Source organism: Echiichthys vipera (assembly GCF_963691815.1).
Source record: "Echiichthys vipera genome assembly, chromosome: 15".
Classification (NCBI taxonomy): Eukaryota; Metazoa; Chordata; class Actinopteri; order Perciformes; family Trachinidae; genus Echiichthys; species Echiichthys vipera.
In genome coordinates, this window is record NC_139840.1 from 7,034,751 (window position 1) to 7,062,041 (window position 27,291).

At 41.3% G+C, this 27,291-nt stretch overlaps 1 protein-coding gene across 3 annotated transcripts; it reads left to right on the forward strand.

Annotated features, from left to right (window-relative positions):
* Positions 1-584: 584 nt before the first annotated feature.
* Positions 585-25,353, forward strand: apol1 (apolipoprotein L, 1). 3 transcript variants are annotated; one of them, XM_083928974.1, is made up of 42 exons: positions 585-767; positions 896-949; positions 2,903-2,977; positions 3,733-3,798; positions 3,944-4,012; positions 4,860-4,928; positions 5,017-5,088; positions 5,169-5,228; positions 6,329-6,400; positions 6,494-6,562; positions 7,573-7,638; positions 7,792-7,860; positions 8,242-8,310; positions 8,399-8,470; positions 8,551-8,610; positions 9,482-9,553; positions 9,647-9,715; positions 9,806-9,877; positions 9,982-10,044; positions 10,580-10,639; positions 10,836-10,901; positions 10,999-11,046; positions 11,153-11,227; positions 11,445-11,492; positions 12,608-12,676; positions 12,774-12,827; positions 12,956-13,027; positions 14,022-14,075; positions 14,723-14,788; positions 15,078-15,155; positions 15,263-15,322; positions 15,546-15,590; positions 15,719-15,763; positions 16,638-16,712; positions 17,919-17,975; positions 18,183-18,272; positions 18,431-18,481; positions 19,947-19,988; positions 20,803-20,880; positions 21,006-21,045; positions 21,557-21,608; positions 22,927-25,353. In XM_083928974.1, exons 1-42 carry the CDS (start codon positions 765-767, stop codon positions 23,882-23,884), a joined length of 3,504 nt encoding a protein of 1,167 aa, XP_083785100.1. In that variant the 5' UTR covers positions 585-764; the 3' UTR covers positions 23,885-25,353. The 3 variants fall into 3 exon arrangements, with proteins under 3 accessions (XP_083785100.1, XP_083785101.1, XP_083785102.1); XM_083928975.1 differs by lacking the exon at positions 14,022-14,075; XM_083928976.1 differs by lacking the exons at positions 6,329-6,400; positions 6,494-6,562; positions 7,573-7,638; ... (2 more) ...; positions 8,399-8,470; positions 8,551-8,610.
* The last annotated feature ends 1,938 nt before the right edge of the window (positions 25,354-27,291 follow it).

Here is a 27,291-nt window from a genome sequence, read left to right on the forward strand (position 1 = left end):
GGTGGTTCAGGATCATCTGGTAAGGATGCCCCTGGGCGCCTCCCTAGGGAGGTGTTCCAGGCACGTCCAGCTGGGAGGAGGCCTCGGGGAAGACCCAGGACTAGGTGGAGAGATTAGATCTCCACACTGGCCTGGGAACGCCTCAGGATCCCCCAGTTAGAGCTGGTTAATGTGGCCCGGGAAAGGGAAGTTTGGGGTCCCCTGCTAAAGCTGCTGCCCCCGCGACCCGACCCCGGATAAGCAGATGAAGATGAGATGAGATGAGATGATGAGACTTTTAATTCAGTAAAATATCTGAGCCGACTTCTTCTTCGGTCGGAAAGAGAGAGTTTGAGTTTCCGAGCAGCACCTGAAGGCAGCAGCGGGCTGACGTCAGACTCCCAGGTGAGACAGAGACACGCCCATAAACACACGCGCCACGCCCTCTCCCGGAGACCGACACAGGTAAAAGAAAGAAAACCGGACCCACCGGTTTCAGACAAAATCTGCTTTATGAAAACTCCTCTCGAGTCACAAGGAAGTGTCTGAACTCCAGCCCGTGTCTTTTCCTTTTTTTTGTTGTTGTTTTCAGTGAGGAAGAGGAGGAGGAGGAGGAGGGAGGACCTCTAAGTTCCCAGCTCTGGTGAATCAAAGCGTATGGAGACGGACAGACCGACAGAGGAGACAAACCGACCACTGAAACCTTTCGACAGATCGATACAGACATCGATTAACCAACGGGATAACCCCAAACACTACACGAGGGCAGACGCTGAGCAGCTTTAATGGCGAGTTCCGCTCCAGTTCAGTCTTTATACGCCGTCTGACGTCGTTTTTGTGCTGAGGTAAAGTTAAAAGACCCTTGAAGTTGAACGCGTCGGAAACTAACGCTGTGAATGTGGCTGTTGTTTGACAGGACCGGTACGACAGCCTGGACCTGGACCTGGAGTGTGACGGCGGAGGCGTCGCTGTGAGTGACGGCACATCTCTCTCTCTCTCTGTTTCAGGTCAAACCTCTGCTCTCGAGCATGTGTGTGTGCGGGCATGTTTTTATAGTTTTCTCTTTGCTCAAGTCAAGTCAGTCCACAGTGTGAGTGACCTGACCTCAATCTGTGGGGATGAACACGTCAATATATGAATACACAGCGCAGATGAGTCCAGAAGTGTGTGGACTGTAATGGGGAAACCTGACTTCTAACTAACAGCGCACATTTACTCAATTTAAGTGCCATTCTTATGATTATTTACATTTTATGACACTTTATACTTCCGCATGTTGGAAGCCTGCTTTCTACTCCACTGCTTTTATTTACCAACGTTAGTCAGGCACTGCAGATTCAGATTCTATCTATCTATCTATCTATCTATCTGTCTATCTATCTATCTATCTATCTATCTATCTATCTATCTATATTTCTATCATATCTATCTATCTATCTATCTATCTATCTATCTATCTATCTATCTATCTATCTATATTTCTATCATATCTATCTATCTACCTATCTATCTATCTATATGTCTATCTCTTAATCCATCTATCATATATCATATCTATATCTCTATATATCTATCTATATAATTCCTTCTATCGATCTCTCTATCATATAGTTATATCTATCTATATCTCTATCTATCTATATCTCTATCTATCTATATCTCTATCTATCTATCTATATCTCTATCTATCTATCTATCTATATCTCTATCTATCTATCTATATCTCTATCTATCTATATCTCTATCTATCTATATCTCTATCTATCTATATCTCTATCTATCTATCTATATCTCTATCTATCTATCTATATCTCTATCTATCTATATCTCTATCCATCTATCTATATCTCTATCTATCTATTTATATCTCTATCTATATCTATCCATCTCTATATCTATCTATCTATCTACCTATATCATTCTAACTATCTATCATATAATTGTATCTATCTATATTTCTATCATATCTATTTATCTATATCTCTATCTCTCCATCTATCTATAATTCTCTGTATCTATCTATGTGTTTCTATCATATCATCTATCTACCTTTCTATCTATCTATATGTCTATCTCTTAATCCATCTATCATATATCATATCTATATCTCTATATATCTATCTATATAATTCCTTCTATCGATCTCTCTATCATAGTTATATCTATCTATATTTCTATCACATCTATCAGTCTATCTATATCTATATCTATCTATATATCTATTAATTGAAAATCTAATTACCAGCATCTAGTGTCCCTATAAATACTACAACATAATGTAGATTTGGAAGGAGCTTTCTTATGAATTTACAGTAACATAGTAGTTACAGTAGTTGTAGCAACAAATGGGACCTGTAAAATAAACCATCGCAGTTTACAAACCTTTTTATTTACTGCTGCATCATTATTTAAAAGGCTGTGAGTATAAATTAAACAGAACAAAGTGCTTCCTTTGGTTTTCTATCCAGTGCACCGTTGATAAAATCCCCTAGTGTCTCCTTTTTATATGATTCTTAAACAGGAAAATCAGTAAAATGATCAGTTTCCCCAGAATCACTTATTTTACTCTCAAGTCCAGACTTGAAACCAGCTCCGAGTCCAGACTTGAAACCAGGATGTGAAGCTGGACTGTTGATGTGAACTAGTAAATGCATCTTTTCGTTCATAAATAAACAGATAAATAAATAAATTGTCAGTCGTTTGCAGCTTCATCGTCATCGTCTCCATATAGCGCTGGTGATCAGAGACAGATTTCTGCTGCTGACTCACAGGTCGCACCAGTGAACGTTGACTTTCTGTGACTCACTCAAACTGACTGAAACCAAAGTAGATTCATCTCGTGTGTTCATCCTTTAGTATGTTGTGCATGTGTAAATGTGTTTCTTTCATGTTTCATTTGCTCTTTATTTCACTCTTCATTCAGCAAAAAGCTGCGTTATTCGGGGGGATGTTCAAGAAATCCTCCAAGTCCCATCATGAACCACCTCTCCATGCGCAGGTGATGTTGGCGTAGTAACATATCACATTTATTTACTCTTGCTTGTCATGAGAAGTGCACTATTAATACCTGATATAATGTTTATATATATAGGGCTGGACGATATGGCCAAATCTTATAGTTCACTTCATAAGTTGGTAATGATATTTATCACAACATAACAGGTTCTCTGGTAATTCAATAAATAAAGAGTCTTATGAAATAACCACATGGTAAAGCCTATTTTTGTACACTCCTGTGTGAATTTAAAATTTAAAGAGATTTTCTGAAAAATTGTAGTTAGTATATGTCGGGGTGGCAGTAGCTCAGTCCATAGGTGACTGGGCCGGGAACCGGAGGGTTGTCGGCTCGAGTCCCTGTGTGGACCATGAATGGAGCGTGGACTGGTGGCTGGAGAGGTGCCAGTTCATCTCCTGGGCACTGCTGAGCAAGGCACTAAACTCCCAACTGCTCGGGGCGCTGGTCATTGGCAGCCCCCTAGCTCTGACATCTCTCCATGCATGTATATAGGTCCTGTCTGTGCATGTGAGTGTATTTTCGGGCGTGTGTGTGTAAAATGAAAAAAAAAAATAGAGTGAAAGTGGAATTTCCCCATTGCGGGACTTCTTCTTCTTATTATTATCAGTTTAGATGACGTAATAGTGTATCACGATATCTCCATACATGATTTACATGAATTATCGCCCGGCCCTAAATATAAACTACTGTGATTATGGATTCATTCTACTCACACTGGCTCTCTGTTGACTCTCCAGGACAGTTTATCGGTCAGCAGCGAACTTTCAAAGAGCAGTGACAGTCTGACTGACAACAGCACCAAGGTGACGCTCAGGGAACATTTCTTTGTGTTGGGTTTTATTTTCCGTTCAAACCTTGTTTCAGTTTTCTGATTGAAGAAACATCATTGTGTTATTGTAAATAACTGAAAGTGTTTGTTTTTATCTGACTTATTTTTCATTATTTCAGGAGAAAGGAGGCGTGTTTAAAGGAATGTTCAAGAAGACGACCAAAGCTGACAAAGAGGGCCAGCTGCAGGTTTGTGACGGCCGTCTTTGACTCACTGTTCTGTACTTCTGGGTGCTTACTTTTAAAAGTTTAACTGATGTTGGTTTATGGATTTATGGTTCAAGCCAAACAAAAATGTCAAAGACTCTTTTCTCCGTTTTCTATCGCATTGAATATCTTTGTGTTTTGGACTGTTGGTCAGATAAGCAATTTATCACTATCACTTCTGGGCATTTTGATCTATTTTCTGATCTGTAGGACTAAACAATTCATCCATCAGTTAGAAAATTGACAGAGGAGTCAATAATGAAATTGACTGTTGAGTAACAGGTGCACCCAGAGGTTACTTGAGGTCACAGAAAAAGAAAAATGTCTTTTAGAAGAAGTAGAAGAATTACTTTATTTAATTTTTTCACTCTTATTATTAATAATCATGTTGCACACACACAGGCCTGAAATACACACACATGCACAGACAGGACCTATATACATGCAATTAAGGAGAGATGTTAGAGCGAGGGGGCTGCCAGTGACCGGCGCCCCGAGTAGTTGGGGGTTCGGTGCTCAACAGCGACTCGGTAGTGCCCAGGAGATGAACTGGCACCTCTCCAGCCACCAGTCCACTGTCCACACAGGGACTTGAACCAGCGACCCTACGGTTCCCAGCCAAGTCACCTATGGACAGAGCTACTGCCGTCTTTATTTCAACAAATTAATCAGTTTAATCAATTTATTTGCAAGTATTATTTATTTACCCTCTTCCTTGTATTGCTGATATTATGTTAGTTTTGTAATTCTCTAAAACACCTTTGTCATTATTGTATGTGAGTGAGTATGTGAGTGTGTTGCACCTGACAACAGTTTATATCTCATCTAGGTGCCCCTGTCAGGACACAACCCTGAGCTGTCTGGCAGCAGTGACAGCTTGACAGAGAAGTCCTCAAAGGTGAGTTGACTTTCTGTCATATTTGTGGTTTACCCTCACAGAAGTTTGTGTTTGGAAACTAAACCCTTTGCTGCACGTTTCTCTTCAGGAAAAATCGGGTGTGTTCGGTGGAATACTGAAACGATCTCCTAAACCAGGACACGTCCGGAGGCCTTCACAGGTGAAACACAATCCTCTGTCACACGTCCCACACACAGCCACACATCATCAGCTAAATACTGATAATCTTGTGTGTTTCAGGATCTTTTGGAGGAGTTCACAGCCATTAACGTCAGTCTGTCCGAGAACACTGCAACTAAGGTGAGTCTCATTTGATCAGATCTAATGTATTTTTTAAATTCAAAACCTTTGAAAAAAATAAAGAAACACACAAATACGAATGAAAATCAAAGTCCTTTGGTGTTGTTTAATTCAATAGGTACAGTAAAACCAACACAAAACTTACAAAAACACTTAACAAAATTATAATAATAAACTTTATTTGTAGAGCACCTTACATACAAAATGCAGCCTTAAAGTGCTTTTCATTAAAAGCAAAAAAAGGTTATAATAATAATAGTAATAACATATATGATGTACTAAAAATCGTCGCGGGTACAAGCGGCCGAAATGTGTTTTCTCAGGAGGGTGGCTGGAGTCTCCCTTAGAGAGAGGGGGAGAAGTTCAGCATCCGTGAGGAACTCGGAGTAGAGTCGCTGCTCCTTTGCGTTGAAAGGAGCCAGTTGAGGTGGTTCAGGATCATCTAGTAAGGATGCCCCCTGGGCGCCTCCCTAGGGAGGTGTTCCAGGCACGTCCAGCTGGGAGGAGGCCTCGGGAAAGACCCAGGACTAGGTGGAGAGATTATATCTCCACACTGACCTGGGAACGCCTCAGGATCCCCCAGTTAGAGCTGGTTAATGTGGCCCTGGAAAGGAAAGTTTGGGGTCCCCTGCTTAAGCTGCTGCCCCGACGACCCGACCCCGGATAAGCGGATGAAGATGAGATGAGATGATGAGATGTACTAAAAATGAAGTAATAAACTAATTGATTCAGATGCTGCTGATTCTCTCTGTGACGTGTGGCAGAATGATTTCCATGTTTTTTAGGGTCCTTATTGTTCTAAAAAGACCGAGTCCTTCCTCGGTGTTTACTAGTGATGTGTTGGCGATGTCATGTGACCTCCAGTAGATTTGTAGACCTCACCTCATATGGATGGTTAGTTTGAGCACGGTGTGTTTTTGTTGTGGCGGTGTGGAAGCGTGAGCTGAACCTGCTTGCATCAGCAATTTGGAAGAACTGCTGTCGACTGTGTGTGAAGCACAGCATCTCTGCCTGACAATCTAACCGCTGCATCAGTTCAAAACTAGTATAGTTGTTCTTTATCTATGTTTACATAATTATAATGTCATTTGTTTCTCCAGGAGACAGGAGGGATGTTCAGTGGGATGTTCAAAAAGGCTCCAAAGCTTTCAGGAGCGAGGACACAATCTCAGGTGAGAGCTGTGCGCCTCACTTTTCTCCTCTGTGTGACATTATCTGGATATGATGATAATAATCACAAGGGGATGTTTGTTTCTTTCCTTCAGGAGGATTTGTCTGCACCCAGCGAGCTCTCAGGCAGCAAAGACAGTCTTTCTGTGAACAGCAGCGCTAAGGTGAGCTTTGTGAAACTACAGGAACACTTTACTCACTTCCTCCATTATGGGCAAAATTACCTGTTTATCTCTTGATATTGCTGCTCATGCTTACTACACAGTTGTCCATCGTTTTTATTCTAAGCTATAGTTGCTAAGGGCGCACTCACACTGTCCTTCCGCACCGGGCCAAAACCGTTTTTTCAGCTAAAGCCTAGTGTGTTTGACCAGTGTGAGTGCACCCGCTACGCGCATAACTGCGGACAGCTGGCAGTCCACGGCGAAAGGTTCACGTTGGTGTGATGTGGAGGTGGAGTGTTTACTACAGATTTGGTCAATGAAAATATTCAAAAACAGTCGACAAGACGAACAAAAACTCTGAGGTCTATGGAAAGATTTGTAAACAAAGCGACGCATCGCGATGACGTCAATCAATGCGTGTGAAGTGTTACGGCGTGATGACGTATAGGCAGGCAGGAAGCAATTGCGCGAGGCCCAGGCAGTGTGAGTACAAACGGGCCTGGGGCGCGGGGGGAGAGGGAGGGGGGACAAGTACCCTAAAGCATGCGGCACGGTGCGGAAGGACAGTGTGAGTGCGCCCTAAAGCTACATTCAGATTAAACTGTGTCCTCCATATATGTTCACTCTATTGCTCTTTCAGTTCATCTAAAGTTTGTATGACTGAGTCAGACGTGAGTTTTCTGTTTCTGAGCATTTCCCAGCTGGCCCTGTTGGACTCACTTTTGTTCAAGTGTGGCCTGTGAATTTGCCAATCAGCCAGTAGAAGCTGTGATGCACCCTGCTCAAAATAGAAAAGTCATTATTCTTCTATATTAATTTATTTATTTATGTACCACACCGGGGATGAGACATCACATGCGTTTCTAGCATTGCAATTTCATTGAACTGCAGGATAATGAGACTTTAACGTAATGCTGTTTGGAAACATGCATGCATCAGCATTTGGAAGAGAGTACAGACTGTAATTATGGATTCATTCTACTCACACTGGCTCTCTGTTGACTTTCCAGGACAGTTTATCGGTCAGCAGCAAACTTTCAAAGAGCAGTGACAGTCTGACTGACAACAGCACCAAGGTGACGCTCAGGGAACATTTCTTTGAATTCGTTGTGTTGGGTTTTATTTTCCGTTCAAACCTTGTTCCAGTTTTCTTTTGATTGAAGAAATTTCATTGTGTTATTGTAAATAATTGTGTTGGTTTTTATCTGACTTATTTTTCCTTATTTCAGGAGAAAGGAGGCGTGTTTAAAGGAATGTTCAAGAAGACGACCAAAGCTGACAAAGAGGGCCAGCTGCAGGTTTGTGACGGCCGTCTTTGACCCACTGTTCTGTACTTCTGGGTGCTTACCTTTAAAAAATGCAACTGATGTTTAACAAGAACTGAAACGATTAATCGACTAATCAATTAGATGAACAAAAGATTCGTCTCCAACAATTTGGCTCATTGATTTATGGTTTAAGCCATTTACCAAACAAAAACGTAAAATTCTTCTATAATGTGAGGATTTGTTGCTTTTTTCTGTTTTATGTAACATTGAATATCTTTGTGGTTTGGACTGTTGGTAAGATAAACTATTTAATAACTGACTTCTGGGCATTTTGAACTATCTTCAGAAATGTGTTGACTAAACAATTCATTCATTAGTTGAAAAATCAGACAACTGTTAAATCTCGTCTAGGTGCCCCTGTCAGGACACAACCCTGAGCTGTCTGGCAGCAGTGACAGCTTGACAGAGAAGTCCTCAAAGGTGAGTTGACTTTCTGTCATATTTGTGGTTTCCCCTCACAGAAGTTTGTTTTTGGAAACTAAACCCTTTGCTGTACTTTTCTCTTCAGGAAAAATCGGGTGTGTTCGGTGGAATACTGAAACGATCTCCTAAACCTGGACACGTCCGGAGGCCTTCACAGGTGAAACACAATCCTCTGTCACACGTCCCACACACAGCCACACATCATCAGCTAAATACTGATAATCTTGTGTGTTTCAGGATCTTTTGGACGAGTTCACAGCCATTAACGACAGTCTGTCCGAGAACACCGCAACTAAGGTGAGTCTCATTAGATCAGATCTTTTTTTTCTTCAAAACCTTTAAAAAAAACAAAAAAACAGCTGAAAACAAATTCAAAAAACACTTCCAAAAACTTTATAACAATAAACCTTATTTCTAGAGACCTTTCATACAAAATGCAAGTGCTGCAGTGTAGATGAGAAGCATACAATATTATAATTATAGTAAATATAATATTTATTATATGAAATAAACAAGTTAAATAAAATTCTACTGGTTCTCTCTGTGACGTGTTGCAGAATGATTTCCAAGTTTTTCAGACTGTCAATGAATTCTTGTAATATGATCCTATCTTTAAAAGAGAGGCCTACTTAATTATGCAAACACACATTTTTAATGACTTGTTTTATGTCCCAGTGTCATTAATGTATGCAACGTGATGTTTTTATGTCTTTGAAAATGAGATGATATGAGAAAAGGGTTTACTGACAACCGTTTATCCGGGGTCGGGTCGCGGGGGCAGCAGCTTTATCAGGGGACCCCAAACTTCCCTTTCCCGGGCCACATTAACCAGCTCTAACTGGGGGATCCCGAGGCGTTCCCAGGCCAGTGTGGAGATCTAATCTCTCCACCTAGTCCTGGGTCTTCCCCGAGGCCTCCTCCCTTATCTAACCAAAATCAGTGTGTCACACACCAATGAAATGGAAAACACATGAAATTAGATATAAGTGGGTTTGAAAACGGTGTTATTGTTATGGCGGTGTGAAAGCGTGAATTAGGAAGAACTGCTGTCGACTGTGTGTGAAGCACTACATCTCTGCCTGACCATCTAACAGCTGCATCAGTTCAAAACTAGTATAGTTGTTCTTTATCCATGTTAACATAATTATAATGTCATTTGTTTCTCCAGGAGACAGGAGGGGTGTTCAGTGGGATGTTCAAAAAGGCTCCAAAGCTTTCAGGAGCGAGGACACAATCTCAGGTGAGAGCTGTGCGCCTCACTTTTCTCCTCTGTGTGACATTATCTGGATATGATGATAATAATCAGAAGGGGATGTTTGTTTCTTTCCTTCAGGAGGATTTGTCTGCACCCAGCGAGCTCTCAGGCAGCAAAGACAGTCTTTCTGTGAACAGCAGCACGAAGGTGAGCTTTGTGAAACTACAGGAACACTTTACTCACTTCCTCCATTATGGGCAAAATTGTTTTTTTTTAAAACAGTTTTTTTTTCTCCAGGAGACAGGGGGGATGTTCAGTGGGATGTTCAAAAAATCACCAAAGCCTTATGGAGCGAGAGCACAATCTCAGGTAACAGTGTTGCTGCAGATAATTCATCCCAGCAATAAACCACGTCAATATAAATTACTGACAGGATTAACATCCACCTGTTGTCATGCGTTTCTCCCCTTCAGGAGGATTTGTCTGCACCCAGCGAGCTCTCAGGCAGCAATGACAATCTTTCTGAGAACACTAAGGTGAGGTTTGTTAAAGCTCAAACACTGTAAGATTCAAACATAACAACTACATCACTTTATTTATTTATTAATGGTACTGTAACTATCTGCTGATACACTTACTGTACTTTAGGACATGCTGCTGCACTCCACTGTGCCATACTGTCATTTAGTTCTGTATGACATGCTGCTACATTTTAAACATTTTTAACACTTATCACTTATCGCCCCTTGTCACTTATCTAGTTTGTACTTATTTTATTCAATCTGCTGCTAAACTGCACGCTGCGTATTGTTGTATATTGTATAAACCTACGCTTAACCACGACGTCTGTTGCACTCTGTCACACTTGGTTCATAGCTTGATTTATCTGACGTTAGCTTTATTTTGATTTGATTTATGTTTATGCTTATTGTTACTCTGATCCTTTTCCGCCTTTGTATCGAAACTGTTGCACAATAATTTCCCTCGGGATAAATAAAGCTTCTTGAATCTTGAATCTTGAATCTTGAAATGTAGTAACATTAGACACTGGCTCTTTGTTCTTTTCCTCAGGAGAAAGGAGGAATCTTTAGTGGAGTGTTCAGGAAAAAAGTTGCCAAATCTCAGTCTCAGGTAAAACAGTTAAAGGGCTCTTTTCTCCAGATCCCTTTCATATCTGAACTTTCTCACTAATACAACCTGGAATCTGTTTTATCCTGGTGCCTGCAGTCATTTAGTTATACGGTGGATAATTCATTTATAAATAAAAGGGTGTGTTTATTTGTCTTGGTTGTTACATTCTGACTGTATGCTGTATTCCTGTGGTTAGGATGATTTGTCTGTCAATGGTGAACTCTCTGCCAGCAGTGACAGTCTCACAGAGAAGTCTTCAAAGGTGAGAGATCAGCTTGCACCTGCGCTGTATCAACGCTAACAGGAATTACAACAGATAATATCAGTTTGTAACTTTAGCTGCTGTGATTGTCTGTCAGGGCGGAGTGACGTCGAAGATCCTGAAGAATCCTTTCACCTCGTCTCAGGTCATCTTATTTCACACTTAATCCTGCGTCAGATAAAGTGCTCTACCATTCAATACATTACACCGTCGGTCATGTTTTGAGATAAATGTGTATTGTGTTGTAACAGGATAAGGAAAAGACTGAACACTCAGCAGACTCAAATGAGAATATCTCTACTGCGGAGAAGCCCAAAGCCAAGCAGGTGGGTTTATAGGGCAGAGGGACTAGATATCATGTCTGCTGCCTGACAACAGTTTGGACTGTACTGAGACATGCATGAAAATCATTGTTATAATATTAGTAATAAGCATAGAAACAGCCTTTTTGACTGATTGTTTAGGAATAAGATCTGCTGTGATGATTAAGTTGAATGTTAGGGCTACAGTCTGTTTTTTTAAGGTGCTTTTGTCTTATTTCAGAAAGCTTTTAGTGCGATGATGAAGAGCACGTTCTCCATGGACAAACAGGTAAGAGGTGTTGCACTGTTCCTTTGACATGTGCTACATGTCATCAGTTCATCGAGAAGCCTAAAAAGCTTCAAAATCTCATCTTATCTCCATCCGCTTATCCGGGGTCGGGTCGCAGGGGAACCATCTCTAGCAGAGGACCCAAAACTTCCCTTTCCCGGGCCACATTAACCAGCTCTAACTGGGGGATCCCGAGGCGTTCCCAGGCCAGTTTGGAGATATAATCTCTCCACCTAGTCCTGGGTCTTCCCCAAGGCCTCCTCCCAGCCGGTTTACAGCTCTGCCCTTCTCTTCACTCGAGGTTCCAAAACATACGGCCTCAGATCAGATGATACTATCACAAAAACCAACATCGACCTTTGGCCTGGGGTGCTCTGGTACCACGTATACTTATGAGCATCCTTGTGTTCGAACATGGTGTTAGTTATAGACAATCCGTGACTAGCACAGAAGTCTAATAACAGACGACCGCTCGGACTTAGATCAGGGAGGCCTTTCCTCCCAATCACGCCTCTCCAGGTGTCTCCATCGTTGCCCACATGGGCGTTGAAGTCTCCCAGCAGAACTTTGGAGTCCCCTACCGGAGCCCCATGCAGGACTCCATTCAGGGTCTCCAAGAGGGCTGAATACTTTGAACTGCTGTTCTGTGCATATGTACAAACAACAGTCAGAGTTTTACCCCCTAACACCCGCAGGCGTAAGGATGCGGCCCTCCACCGGGGTGAACTCCAACACCACAGCGCTCAGCCGGGGGTTTGTGAGTATCCCCACACCCGCCCGGCGCCTCACACCCTGGGCAACTCCAGAGAAGAATAGGGTCCAACCCCTATCCAGGAGTATGGTTCCAGAACTGAGACTGTGCGTGGAGGTAAGCCCCACCAGATCTAACTGGCGCTCCACCTCCCACACAAGCTCCGGCTCCTTCCCCCACAGAGAGGTGACATTCCACGTCCCCAGAGCGCACCCGATCCCAGCGGTTCCTTCTGCGAGCGGTGGGCCCACAGGATGGAGAGGGGGGAGGTGCCACGTCACTTTTTGGGGCTGATTCAAAATGATAGATGATATAAAGCTGGTTATTGTTTGTATTTTACGATAAATATTGGCTCCATCTGCAGGAGAAGAACTCCGACTCTGACTGTGAGGAGATGTTGGACGATGAAGAGAACCAGCCCAGTCACAAACAGGTGCGTAAGGTTTTTGAACGTTCATTTTTTAATGTTGTTATCATCACTTTAATTCCCTTAATCCTGTACATGGTCTTCATTTTATGTTCATATTCAGAATAAACTTGCTGAGGCGATGGAAAAGCTGAATCCGTTTCGATCTGCAAACAAAGTAAGAAAGGTTGAGATTGTAATTTGATTGTGCTCTGGAAATAGGTAAAGTTTCCTTTGATACCTTGGTGAATTAAAAGATGACTGTTAAAAAAAAAAAAAATAAAGCAATGCTTTCTGTCTTTGCAGCATGAGAAGCAGTCGAGCTCAGATGACGAGGATCCACCTGCGAGCAGTGAGAAGTCATCAGGCAACAAACAGGTGCTTTGACATTCACTTGTTCCTGTTTTATCTGTTTAACGGAACCTTTCTGACATTTATACGATTATTTTTACTCACCAGAAACTCATCTCATTGAGGGGTGGAAATTCATCTACATTTAATTTAGCTGATGGTTATCAAGTGAAAGATTCTGGTTGGGGAAGCAGTCCTCTGATGCAGTCAATGGAGTATGTGTAAATGAGAGGCATTGTGAAGCTCTTTGTCCTGCTTAGGTAGAAAATAGGAAAGTATTACCCACAGGCTCTTTCTGGAGTCCACCTTAACTGGTCGTGCCTGGTCTTGTTGAGAATGTCATACCTTTAGTAAACGTCACAGGGAATAGCTTCAAATATCTGTAATCAGCCCGTCTCGCAGACTTGTTCTGCACAGGCCAAACAAAATTGGTTTTATACGTATTTGGGGTAGTTTTATGACTTAATTAACCAAATTCATAGTAGATAAATGAAATACCTAAGGGAAGAGAAGAGAGGAGGAATGCTTTGCAACAAAGATCCCTGCACCGACCCGAACCAGCCCCAACCTCTCGCCCAGCAGGGCGCCCCAGGCCAGGCAAAACTGTCTCATGAAGCTCCGTTATATCAGAAGGGAAACCAGAAAACTGTCACTAACCATAGCTTCGCTAATCTAAAAAGACACTTCGTAAGCCACTAGCCCCTGATCATCTGTCTGCGCTGCTTTGTTTCAAAATGAATGGATAATTCCCCTGTGAACCTTTGCCCCACCCATACTGGATGTTTGAGGTAGAAATTGTCATGTTTTTAATTTATTTGAAGCCTAGTTTGTCATTTCTATACTGTAGTTTTCTTGCTGCTTATCAGCCAACATATACACAGATACTGATCTGGTGTTAGATTTGGCCCTGTGTTGGTCTAGCCTTTGAACCCGATGTGGCTGGTGGCTGACAAAGCAGATCCAAATCTTAAATATTGAGGCTTTTCCTCAAGTTTTTCCATGATGTGTCCCTCCCTCTCAGAGTGCTATGGCTGGAGCCATGTCCAAACTGAATCCATTCCGCTCTGCAAATAAAGTAACTATTGTGTTGGTCATGGTGGAGGTGTGGAGGGAGATGGTAATGATGTTCTCGGTGACAGGAAGTTACTGTAGTGGCCTGATGATGGTGATGGCGGGGATGATTGTAGGGATTGTCTGTGGATCTTAGTGAGTTATGACGGGCTGCACACTTAAAGGACCATACAAGAGATTTTGCATGTTATACCCTATTTACTACAGATCACATACACTTTAAATCAAAAATAACAATTTTCCAAACCCTGTTGATGTGATTTAGATTTGAGGGTGTATTTTTCCTACCCTGCTGGGCACCCATTGTCTTGCATTTATCTTTGTACTATATGAAAATCCATATTGCTTTGTAATTTTGGCAAACTTGAATACAAACTTGATGTCCACTATGATAAAGTACACACATACACACCCCAAACAAGTCCAAGAGTCATTTGACTGTCGTGCCATACAGAAATAAATGGAAACCAATGACTGGGAAAGAAGGAAAAATCCATCTGAAAATCTGGAACAACAAATATGTACAAGTATACAGTACATGATTTGTAGTTAAAGAGTCAAACATGCAAGTTGGTCCTTTAATCGCTGCACAAGTAATCTGATTTTGGCTGATACAGTTTAATATACTTTATTTAATGTCCTTTTATTCAGAAAGACGCTGACGACACAGAGATGCAAAAGGAGAACGAGAAACAGGTGGAAGAGAAGCTGAAACCGGTCAGTCTATTTTTCACATCACTCATGAGTCATCAGTGACCACACACACACACACACACACACACACACACACACACACACACACACACACACACACACACACACAGTTCATCTTCTGTCAAAAATACCCTTTTGCCCCTCCTTTTCCGGACCTCCACCACATCCTCCTCATCCCCCTGCCTCCCTTTAAATCCTGCCTGCTTGTAGTCAAACCTCCCTGTCCTCCTGCTCCATCACACTGTGTTATTCTGTGTGTGTGTCTGTATGTGTTTCTGTTTGTCCTTGTCAGATCAAAAGCAACATGACCCAACGAGAGAGGAAGAAGGGAACTGAAACTCCAACTGTCCCACCCAGACCAACTGAAGAGGTTTGCAGGCAGTTGATTACACTTCTTGGACATGTGGTCCAAGTAAGACTAGGCTCTGCTCTACTCGTCTGTTATATTGTGTTGTTAAGGCTGTAATCTCTCCACAGGAGATGAAGGGGGCGTCCACATACGACAAAGTAAAAGCAAGAGGAACCGAGGATAAGAAGGTACAGTTCAGATTTCTGCTTCCACATGAATTTGAATATCTCTGCTAGAACACAAGTTAAATCAGTTCATTATTATATCATTTCAAATGTGTGTATTTAAAAGCAGCAAGCATTAAAGTAACATACTATGCTTTTTAATGTCGGGCTTTGTGTACATGGAAAAGGTATACCTAGAGTGTCACTCTCAGTGTTTGAAAAACTGTCTTCATTTTGTCCTCTGCAGGATAGAGAGGACATGATCTCCAGATCTACCAGACCGTCAGAGGAGGTAAATTAAGCCTTCAGTGTTTCGGGAATAATAGCAGTTTGTGTTAGATTGGAGCAGCTGTGTGTCAGTGTGTATCAATGGTGGTATATTTACACTGTGGTTAAGGGAACTGCTCTGTTTTAATTTAGGAGCTGAACAGAACAAAGAGACAGAAGCAGAAGAGCAACCACCAGGTACTGTCACGTGCACCAGTACAAAATACTGGGGATGCTTTGGAACATTATTGGCTTAACGTTGAATTTCAGCTACTGGCGCTTATGGAGGTGTGTTTGTGACTGCAGCCTCAAAAAAATATAATGACTTAAACTTAAAGTCCCCCTCAGTTGAAAATGTATTTCACTTGAATGTTTGACCTTCACTGTGCTGAATGATGTAGAGTATATACAGACGAGTTTGACTCAACAACCCTTCTGTCACATTGATCTGCTGATGAAGTTTCTGTGGGCTCTCCTTAAATCTGAGTTTGAACATTTGTGCATGAAAGAGGATTTGGTGACATCACAAATAGAGAATTTTGAAATGAATAATATTATCATATTAATAGATTTTGAATAAGAAATATTATAATTATTATTATTATTTCAAGTGTTTTTGTGCATCTAAAACATATCAGCAGTTTTAAATGATTCTGAGGAACCTTGGACAATTTTTAGACTGAATATCGTCATTAACCATTGGCTGTTAACAGCTTTAATACAATGATACCAACATTTGTTTTCATAGGCCTTTACGTATCAGTCAAACTCTACACACAAAAATACAGGCACATCTTCCAACATTTTAATGTGGTGTTTTCAATGTTTGAAAAGTGTTTGGATATTGAGTAAAGTGAGTGAAACTGCTTGTTATATAGGATGCCAAGTCTAATTGAAAGCAGGCACATCATTTATCACAGGTGTAAGGTGCTGGACAATCTTGAAAAGTCTTAAATTTGATTTTGGACAAGATGTAGGAACGCTGCAACACATAACAGCACGCACCTGTAGAAACCACTTTGCTGAAACGTCCTGTAAATGTGATTTAAAATGTAATGAGTTAAATTTGCAGGAGAGCCAATCCGATGACGAAGGCCTCAAAGATGAATTTGAGGAAGACGAGGTGAACCCTTCAGAGAGCAAAACAGTAAGTTCGCCTCTTCATCATCGTCTGTCAAACTGGATTAACTGCTGATCTTTAGTTTTGGTCTCCCTCTCAAAACATGGATTGGTACACAGCGGTTGGTATGGACACTGACTGAACTATAGTGTAGCATGTATTGTTAGTCTGAGGATATTTGAAATCATCTATGTTTGGTCGTGGGCGACTGTGGCTCAGAGAAAGAGTGGGTTGCCCTCCATTGGAGAGATTGGCAGTTCGATCCCCACCTCCCCCGGTCCACGTGTCGAAGTGTCCTTGGGCAAGACACTGAACCCTGAATTGCTCCCTGTGCTGCGCATGGGTGTGTAAATGTGGTGTGAATGGTTAGATTAGATTAGATGGTATGTAGATGTCCACTGCCATCAGTGTGAATGGGTGAATGTGACAAACACTGTACAAGTACAAGTCCAATTACCAAGTCCATCTATGAACCCACATTCGCTGCTACATGCAGGTGAAAACTGCCAGCATCTAATTGTTCTAGTTCCTTCTTTTCTCTTCTTTCGTGCCATGGAAATTCTATGTAGCACCATCAGACTGTTGTCAATGTGAGGTTCGTAAAACCTCATGGTTATTATTAGTCACAAGGTGATTTAACCCTTAAATCGACAGTTTTCCACTTCTGTTTAGTAGCTTTCATGTTGTTAAAGTTGTCTTGTTCCGTATCTATGTATCATGTTGTTCTAGTTCTTAATTGAAGTTGTTTTAAAACCAAGACTCAACGTTTGTCATGGCTTCATTATTCCATTATCGAGAAATATTCTGCATTGTTTAATAAACATTTATCCACTAAATTTTAAATCAAAGTTGTGCCGGTTCAAACAATGTTTAAAGCATAAATGTGTAACTCTGCCAAACTCCAAGGCGCTGCTTGTTAAGGAGATAAGTGTAATTTTTAAATCTTTAATTGATAGGACAAGAGCAATTAAGATTAGACTACAGCCATTTTTGATATACAGTAGACAAAGATATAGTTTATATTTGTGTGTTTAGGTGAAGAAACAGACAACAGACGTAGTTGCAAAGGGCTGGATCTTTTTGAACCTTAGCACACATTAAACTCAGATGCAGTTCTTCCATTTAAATACAAGTTGCCAACGGCTGTAATGAAATGCAGTTCTTCCAGTTATTGCCTCTCATGTCACCTGACATTGTCACATGCCTGTTTTTCTTTCTTTCTTTTTTTTACAGACCAAGGCAAAAAAAAACAAGCGGCATAATCCGTTCATGCCGCGTACTGGAGCCAAGGTATTAGACTACTTAGCAGAGTCAATGCACTCATTTGTTTTCTTTGCATCTTCTTCAGTTGGTCAAAGGCCACACGATGTTAGAATTTAATTTATTTTATTTTAAATAAAAATGTATTTTAAATTCATTCATTAGCAACCCTGTGTTATGCCCCCATTCTCTTTGGTACATATATTATTACGTTCACACTTTGATTGTTTGCTTCAGGCGGCTTCTGATGATGAAGGTCTGCAAGAAGATGATGATTCTTCATCCAAAGAGGAACAGAAAGAGGAGGAGGGCAAGGACAAAACCGAGGTCTTTTAACTCATTTCTTTCACTAAATACATTCTTGGTTTGACTTTCGTCAGGAACAAATGTTTCATTTTCCTGTAAATTACTGCTGAAGGACTGTTTCAAGAATTTGACCTGTGTTTTCCTCAGACTCACACTGTAATCCTGGTTTTCTCTTTCAGACCAAAGTGAAGAAACCTAAGAAACACAATCCCTTCATGCCTCGAAACAAGGTAACGCTCAAACAAGTGACATGTACAAACTTGTTTCTTCTTGTGTTGTGGACAGTACTTGCTTGTTAAAGCAACACTGCCGAATGCCTTTAAATACACCGCCTAGTAACAAGTACTTCCAGAGGTAAGGCTGGTATACTGCACTTTGAGCTCTTTAAAAAAACTAATGTTATTTTTTTCAAGACGGTGGATCTGCATCACTATGGAGACAGTTTTCTGCATGTTGCTGAACTGGAGAAACTAGACTTTGAGTAGACTGATCCAGGCCTATGTCATACTACATGTCACTATCATGAAGTGTTATACACTGCACCCACTCATTTAAGGCATCACTGCTGGTTAATCTATGCCAATTACGTTATTGATATTTCATTAAATGTTGCATTTACGACCTGGCCTGTGAGAGAAGTCTTCTTCCTCCACAACACCATTCCTCCTGAACACCACTCTCTCAAAATATGTTCTCTCGTTTGTTTTGATGATGGAGTGCATTGTCTGGCGAGTTTTTTAATTCGTCACCCGTCTGGATCTCTCTCGCTGCTAGCTGAAAATATGCAGTCATGCAATGTTGGCATAGCTGGAAATCCAAGCAGACACTATCTTTCAGTGCAAGTCCTTGAGAATACCTGTTGAAGTCCAAGAACAGGAAAATAAGTTATTAGCTGTGTTCGAAATCGTTCCCTATCACAGAAGTAGTGTGTACGCCGTTTTTTAGTGGGGTTCAAATTCTCTGTGGTCAATTTCATTTACTATATGTATAAAATACCCACAATGCACAAGTAATTTGAGTGTACATACGATGTACAGTATATTGTATGCCGTATACCACAATGCAATGCGGTCGTGTTTTAACAGAGAAAAAGAAGCAGAAGAGGTGCTAATGTTAGCCAGGTATTAGAGATTACTCGCTTGTGAAAATAAATGAACCGTGGGCTATTACAGCTTGTAGTCGGGACAAACAACTATTGTAAACTAAACCACGCTTTAAAATTTCAACAACTTATTGGGGATTTAACATTGAAATTAACATGAACATCAGTAAAACCTTTGACCGTCCTCCTGAGTGCAGGTTTGTATTATAATATACTGTACAGCAGGATTACAGCTCCGTGTGTTTACATGACGCTGGACTTCCGTCACACACATATATCCGGCGTGTGTACTTACGCAACAATTTGTTAGAAAATTCCAGTGTAGTGTCTGAAATCTCGTTAGGTTATTCCCTATATAGTGCATTATTTAATAAACACTATAAACTGTAGGGAGTAGTGAGTGAGGGAATGATTCTGAACACAGCATTTGTGTCATTCTTATTTTATTAACTAATTCTTAATTTGTTCCACTAAGATCACCTCTAACAGCTCTGGGTTTGTATCCATCTGGACTGTGTGTGACCCAAAAGCAAACTTTTATATTGATATTCTAAACGATTTAAGTGTTTTTTGTGTGTGTTAATGGGTTTCAGGGCCGAGGTTTAAAGAGGAACGCACAGGATGGAACAGCAGAGGTAGAGACAATCAATGGTGTTGCTTCACTTTCTTTATTTCCTTCAGGCACCTCTCACACAGCTTTGAACCTTTTCCCACTCCAGTGTGAGTCAGTATATTTGTCCACCGGACTGACCAGTTGGAGTCTTACTCATTGTTCAGGATTACAAAAGCTCTGTTTCAGTCACCTGACCCTTCACACAAAACAACCTGTCTTATGTTTGTCTCCATGGTGTCTGCTCAGCTCCCAGCACATACTATTATAGTCGGCATTTGTTTTGGGTGTTTTTCCCATCCACTGTCGAAATGAAACCCACCCCTGCACCTCCACGCAGTGTTTGTGCATGTCCTCAGAGATTAGGTTGCAATGTGCCCAAACTTGTTTCCCTGCTCTGCTTCCTTTTTTTTTTTTTAACGTGTCCATCGAAGATGTTTTACTTCTGCAAAAAAAAGCACTGCTTACAGAATCCCTTCTACCATCACTTCCTGTTCTTTATCAAAGCACATATGGTGTAAAAAGTGAAACTGAGGATTTGTGATGAGTTCAATCAATCAATCAATACTTTATTTGTTAGGAACAGTGCACATTAATGAACAACAATCACTGTAAAAGTGCCGGATTATAGCAAAGATGCTCATTTGCATCCGTAGTCCCTGCTAAAAGAAATAGAAAAAACACAAATACTACTAAATAAATAAATAAAATGCAAATAGAAGTTGATTTTAATTATTGCTGTTGGTTTATCCGTCTCAGTCGTTTTGTCTCACTGACACACTTGGCCTGTAATAGTATTGATAAATTCATTTTAATAAATAATATTTCTGCTGTTTCAGAATCCAGGTGGAAATAGATCCTTGTTCGACCAGCTGGAGGACTTCCGTATTGACCCAGCACGACCTGAAGACAGTCAGGTTAGTTTCTGAAGCAAAATGTGACACTTAAGTATGGTTTCAAGAAAGTCTGATGCCTCAGTATTAACCTTTTGGATGGCAACCATAAACATGCAAAACCATAAAAATCTAATGGTGTGTTTCAGGACATGGAGGGCCTTATGGAGTGGTGGGACACAGTGGAGTGTAAGTTACAAATCGCATGTTTTTCACTTTGTTTGGCTTTCTTTTGGATTTGTCCCTAGAATAGAGTTCTCATCTTCTAGTTTCATCTTCAGTCATTTACACCATGTGACCAAAGGTGTGTGGAAACATCCTCACTGTGCTGTTTTTCATAGTTGGGGCCCATCATCTCATCTTCATCCGCTTATCCGGGGTCGGGTCGCGGGGGCAGCAGCTTTAGCAGGGGACCCTAGTTGGGGCCCTAAATTCCAATTAAAGTAAATCTTAATGCTGCAGCATGCATCAATATTACTCTTCTAAATTTGGGGCAAGTCTTTCTTTTTAAACGCTACAGTGCTCCCAACTCAAAGCCAGGTTCCTTTGTGGCTGAATGGGAACAATCTAGCAGTAGATTAATGCACATGCTTTGTGTGATGTTCCTCAATGTTTTTGTGTCTTTTGTGCAATGTAATGTTTGTAACGTCATAAAAAAAGTAGAGGAAATATCATTCCTTCTTACTTTTTACTTCCTCAGCTTGGGAGGACATGCCTCAAGATGATGACATGACAGAGAAAGAGGAGGCCAAGTAAGTAAAGGCTCAAATAAGCGTTGATAAATATTTCACTGTCTTGTGTCTTTGGTGTCTTAAAGGGTCTGTTCATCATATGTTGTGTTCTCTTATTTCTGGTGGTATTTAGCCACGCAGATGGCTTCAGTTTCATGTGCCAAAGTTTTGAAATATCGACATCTAAAATGTCTTCCATGACCCAAGTATAATGGAGAGTAGAATTTCATTTGTGCTGCTCAAAACACTGACAAATTACATGTGACCACCATTACTCATAGAGCATGCAGCAGGCAGTTTTCATAGGGGCCGTTTTCGTGGTTGATCGATACAGGTTTTTTAAAGGGCTTGGCAGCTGATAGTTGATATATCTTGCCGATATCATGTTGTTGTTGTTGTTGTTTGAAACTGGTAAAATACACACTTTTTATACAAAATAATGAATGACACTCAAAATGACTGAACTTAAATGAACATTAAAGTTATAATCCGTAAGATTTTCATCTGGTTAATTATCTGTTAAGTTACTATCCATCACAGAGTGAGTTAAAACCAGGGTAATTGATCATATGATTCCACTAATGACAGCAACACGACGCTGCTAACAGCGGTTGGTCTGCCGGTGGAGATCGTCACTGCATTTCATTGTACTCTGAAATCGGGAACTTCCATCTTCTGAGTCAGGCTTGTAGTAAGGGCAGAGGTGTAATAGGAACATGTGTGTGTATGGATTTAAGAGGGTAACATATAGGGGACGGACGTGAAGTCGAGAGGTGAATGTGTTTCAATACAGTTTACAAAAGAGCAAAAAACACACATGAACCGTGAACCTGACAAGATGGAGGGCTCTGAAAGAAGTAGTACAACTTTAAAGGTGTTATTGTCTGCATTGCCTCTGTTTAGTTGTACAGTGTATGTAACTCGCAGCATAGTCTTGAAAACACGATGAAAAACCTTGTTTTCAAAAACATTGTCGTGACATGTGGAAGCCCCCCAAAGGCTTCACAGTTACACTTTCTTATTGTCCTACAACCAAATCTGATAAATAAATATTTATCAGGAACATAAAGGAATGGGGGCTGGCGACGCTTCCACACAGTAGTTTTACGAGACCTGGCCTGTACGCTAGTAAAATAAAATGGGGAGTAGTTCCAAAGAAAACTATGGACTATTGTTGAATGCTTTGTGCAACACAAATGAATGAAATTGTGTTCTCCTCCAGTGTATTGGAGAGGAAAGTGGATATCTTACACCGCTAGTGTGTGCAAGGCTAGATAAACGGGTGGTAAGTGAGAGATACAGTGACCTTGCTCTGTGTAATCACTCTTGTTTGTCTTAGAGCGTTTGCTGTGACGGCAGAGAAGGTGCAGAAGGGAATCCGTGTCTTTAACAAACTGTTCTCTGAGCGAGCTGAGAGCCTCTGGCAGCACGTCATCGACCTCAACAGCATCGCAGACGGCCTTGACAAGTTCAGCAAGAACACAAAGATCGCTCAAATCACTGGCGGCTCCACTAGCGCCATCGGGGGCGTGGCTACAATCACCGGCCTCGCTCTGGCCCCGGTCACCATGGGAGTCTCCTTGATTGTGACAGCGGTGGGATTGGGTGTCGCCACAGCAGGGGGTCTGACATCAGCAGGCGCTGGAATTTCCAACCAGGTCAACAACTCGATGGACCGCAAGAAGGTGGAGAAGATTGTGCAGGATTATCAGGAGAAGATGGTCGACCTCAATAAGTGCCTGAAATTCGTCAAGCAGGGTATCGAGAACCTAAAGAAATTCGACCTGATCAAGATGAAGAAACACGCCTACAACCGAGACTTCCCTGTGCTCAGTAGTAGTTTCTATGAGGACGGCGCCATGGCAGGGAAGGCCATCCTCATCAACGCTAATGAGATCATGCGCGTGGTGCAGATAGCCAACGTGGCGGGCAGCACAGCAGCCAGAGCGGTCCAAATCGCCAGCATGGCCACTGGTGTGCTCACTGGACTCTTTGTTGGTATGGACATCTACTTTGTGGCCAAAGACTCCAAAGAACTCAAGAAAGGGGCGAAGTCAGAGTTCGCTGCCAAAATCAGAGAGGTGTCCCAGCAGCTGCACGAAGGTCTGGTGGAGCTCAACGGGATACGAGAGGAGCTGCAGGCCACAGCACCAGAATCCAACACGGACAATAATACGGCTGCTGTGGACAGTGACAAGAAAGAGAAGGATGACAAACATGACAGTTCAAGTGAAGATGAAATCGACCGCATTAAAAAAGCCATTAAAAAGGACTATGAGAACCGAGAATATGTTTAACAGGAACTTGCTGTCAACCAATTCCCTTGCAAAATGTTTTTTTGAGTGTCTTTTTTTGGCGTACAATGTCAACATTTACGAGGCGGTTGGTGCCAAATTCTTCAAATGAAAAACTATAATCAGGCCTGTTTCGAAAGTCCAAAGAGGAAACTCCATTCTGGAGGAAAAATACACTTGTTTCTAAAACGTTTGGACTTTACACTACAAAAGATCACAAGATAAAGTTTCACATCTACCAAAGATTTCAAAGATTTAGCTGGGAGGAGTCCTCGGGGAAGACCCAGGACCAGGTGGAGAGATTAGATCTCCACGCTGGCCTGGGAACGCCTCGGGATCCCCCAGTTAGAGCTGGTTAATGTGGCCCGGGAAAGGGAAGTTTGGGGTCCCCTGCTAAAGCTGCTGCCCCTGCGACCCGACCCCGGATAAGAGGTTAAAGATGAGATGAGATGAGATGAATCACGTTTTTGGAAAGTGCAGTTTTAGATGAGTTCAAGAAATAGGTATGGAGGTATTTAATTTAGATTTTAAAATGTTGCTCAGAGCTGCTTAGTGTGGCGTTCATATTGAAACAAAAGGACTTTTACTGACCAGGTATAGAGATTGTAGATACTCTTAGGGAGGAGTGCCTTTATTATTTACAATGCCTTAGAAATGCACTATGATGCAATATAGCATTAGTCGTATGTCTTTCTATGTTAATGTTGTTCTTTTTGGTGTCAGGGCTGAAAAAAAACATCTCCATCTCTGCTTTGATCTGATGTGTCATGTTTTAAATATTGGTAAGTGTTGTTTGGCTTCATGATTTCTGTGTCATTTTGAAGAATAATGGTAATAAACTTCGTTTTAGATTGTTTTTTTATGGTGAGGAAGAAGTGGGATTGAGTTAGACCAGCTGTTTGTGAATACATTTTTACTAGCCAGTTTCAAACTAGTGATTCACTAAATCGGGTTGCACCATTATAATGAATGTTTGAGCTACTGTAGTAACGACTTTAGTAATGTGTACATCAGTTGTTAGGAAACATCTGTTAACTGATAACTTCTAAAAGGTTTTAGGGATGCAGGTGATGCATTAAACTTACCTACCAATCATTGTTGTATTCTGTACAGGTGTTTACATGGAGGAACATCACGTCTTCAGTCATATTAGTTTCCATGTGTAAAATAATCTCATATTGGAGAACTGGAATGACACAGGACTGCGTCTACCTGTCCTGGAAAGCACCGTTAGCCTTTTGCCTTTTCATTTCCTTTTATTATGGTATTAATATTTTAAAATCAGTGTCTGATCTGTGTGATCTGTCTGTACTGTTCTCTCTGATCATGCCAGCTCTGGTGTCTGTTTAATGAACTAAATATTTATTTTTCTGGGTGGACCTGTTCATTAGATACTACCTTTCCATGTGCAATATCTTGTAGAATTGTGTCAAATACATGTAAAATGGATCATTAAAGGCCAGAGAAACATTTCCAGTCAGTCTGTTGCTTTTTAATGCCTTTTGCAAGCTTCATTTCCTTCCCCTGACTGCTGTGCACTTACTGAGTTGGTATTTGCTCACTTAAAAACTAAGATAAACGTGTTTGTTCAGCGCTGTTCTCTTTTCCTTTTCATGACGAGTGTACGTAGATGGAAGTCTGCTAGTTGCGAATGTCTCTGCATTTATGTCACCCCTTACAGTGTTGGCATGATAAAGACATTCGGCACCACTTTGACCTTGTCTACACTCAGTTATGAGATTGGGGAATAACTTTACACTGCTGAAAGGAGCGTTCGATTCCGATTGGCAAGAGTAATGTGCTGTTGTGAGAATAAGGATGACCTTAGACCACAAGCCAAAAAGCGTCTGTCTTACAAAAAAGTTCTCTTATATGACAAGGTTTGCAGGAATTTGACCTCTTCAGCAGTTTTGTGAATAAAAAGGTAGAGGAATCCACCCCCAGCCAATGCAAACCTGCTTAACTGTGTTTGGATCAAACCTCGGATGCGTTCAGCCCCAACAAAACGTGGTAAAACATTTGAACTGAATCGGTGGTGCGGTGAACACCCTGTTTTGTACGCAAGTGCATTTCTGACACATCCACCAAACGGGAGAAATCTCAAATCAAAGCCTGCTGCACACGTTTCACACCGTTTCAATGCAACACATTGTTCAACCCAGAAACGGTGCACACCGTTTTCAGATTGAACATGCCCCAGGTTACGCTTTACCACGCCCAACAGCGACCTCACCGTGAACTGACCCCACCCTGGAGTACTTTCCTAAGTCACTGCAGCAAGAAGGTACATCAGTGGAGGACTGAGAGGAAAAACACCCTTGGCTGGTGTTAAGATGCTCTTTAAGTTGAACTGTTTTATGTTACCAATTACTACAGAGTTCTTCCACAGTTGCACAGTTTTTTTTATAGATAGGTGATTGGATTAAAAAATATAACCTAATAATAATATTAATATTAATAATACAAAATTCTACCAGATGAAGTGTGAGTAGCAGTCTTGCTAATAAAAGTGTTTTTCCTCTTTTAATAACAAAAAATGAAGGCAGTGCATTCTTTCACACAAAAAACACTCAATACTCCGTGATGACCAAGACAAAACAGAATTTTAGACATTGTGCAAATTTGTAAATAAAAAATAACTAAATTTAAATCATTGACAAGTATTCAGCCACTTGAAATTTAGCTCAGTTGCTTTCCAACCTTTACTTGCGTCCTCCTGTGATCAATTGAGCCGATAGGAAATGATTTAGAAAAGCACACACACGTCTACATCAGGTCTCATAGCTAATAATGCATATCAGCAATACACCGCACTATATACAGTATATATATACAAGCCCGGATGAATTACAAAGTTAAAGCCTACCTGATTTATTTTCAAATAAAAATAGGACTGACTGTTTTGCTGTCTGTGTTCGGGTGATGATGACGGGCACCTCTTTCATATACAGTCTGTGGGACGTGCACACACAGATGACAGATGACAGATCAAAAGAGACAGATGACCGCGAAATTTGAATCCAACAACGTATTGCTGTTGAGATGATTGTGAGCTAGTCTAAAAGGAAAGACATGGGTTGTCTGTTGTGTTGGTGCACGTTTGTGTGTGTGTGTGTATGTGTGTGTGTGTGTGTGTGTGTGTGTGTGTGTGTGTGTGTGCGTATGTGCGTGTGTGCGTGTGTGCGTGCGTGTGTGTGTTTGTGTGTGTGTGTGTGAGGGCCTCCAAGAGTCTGGCCCTAACCCTGATACTTTCATATGCAGTCTGTGGGACGTGCACACACAGATGACAGATGAGCTTGAAATTTGAATCCAGAAACGTATTGCTGTTGAGATGATTGTGAGCTAGTCTAAAAGGAAAGACATGGGTTGTCTGTTGTGTTGGTGCACGTGTGTGTGTGTGTGTGTGTGTG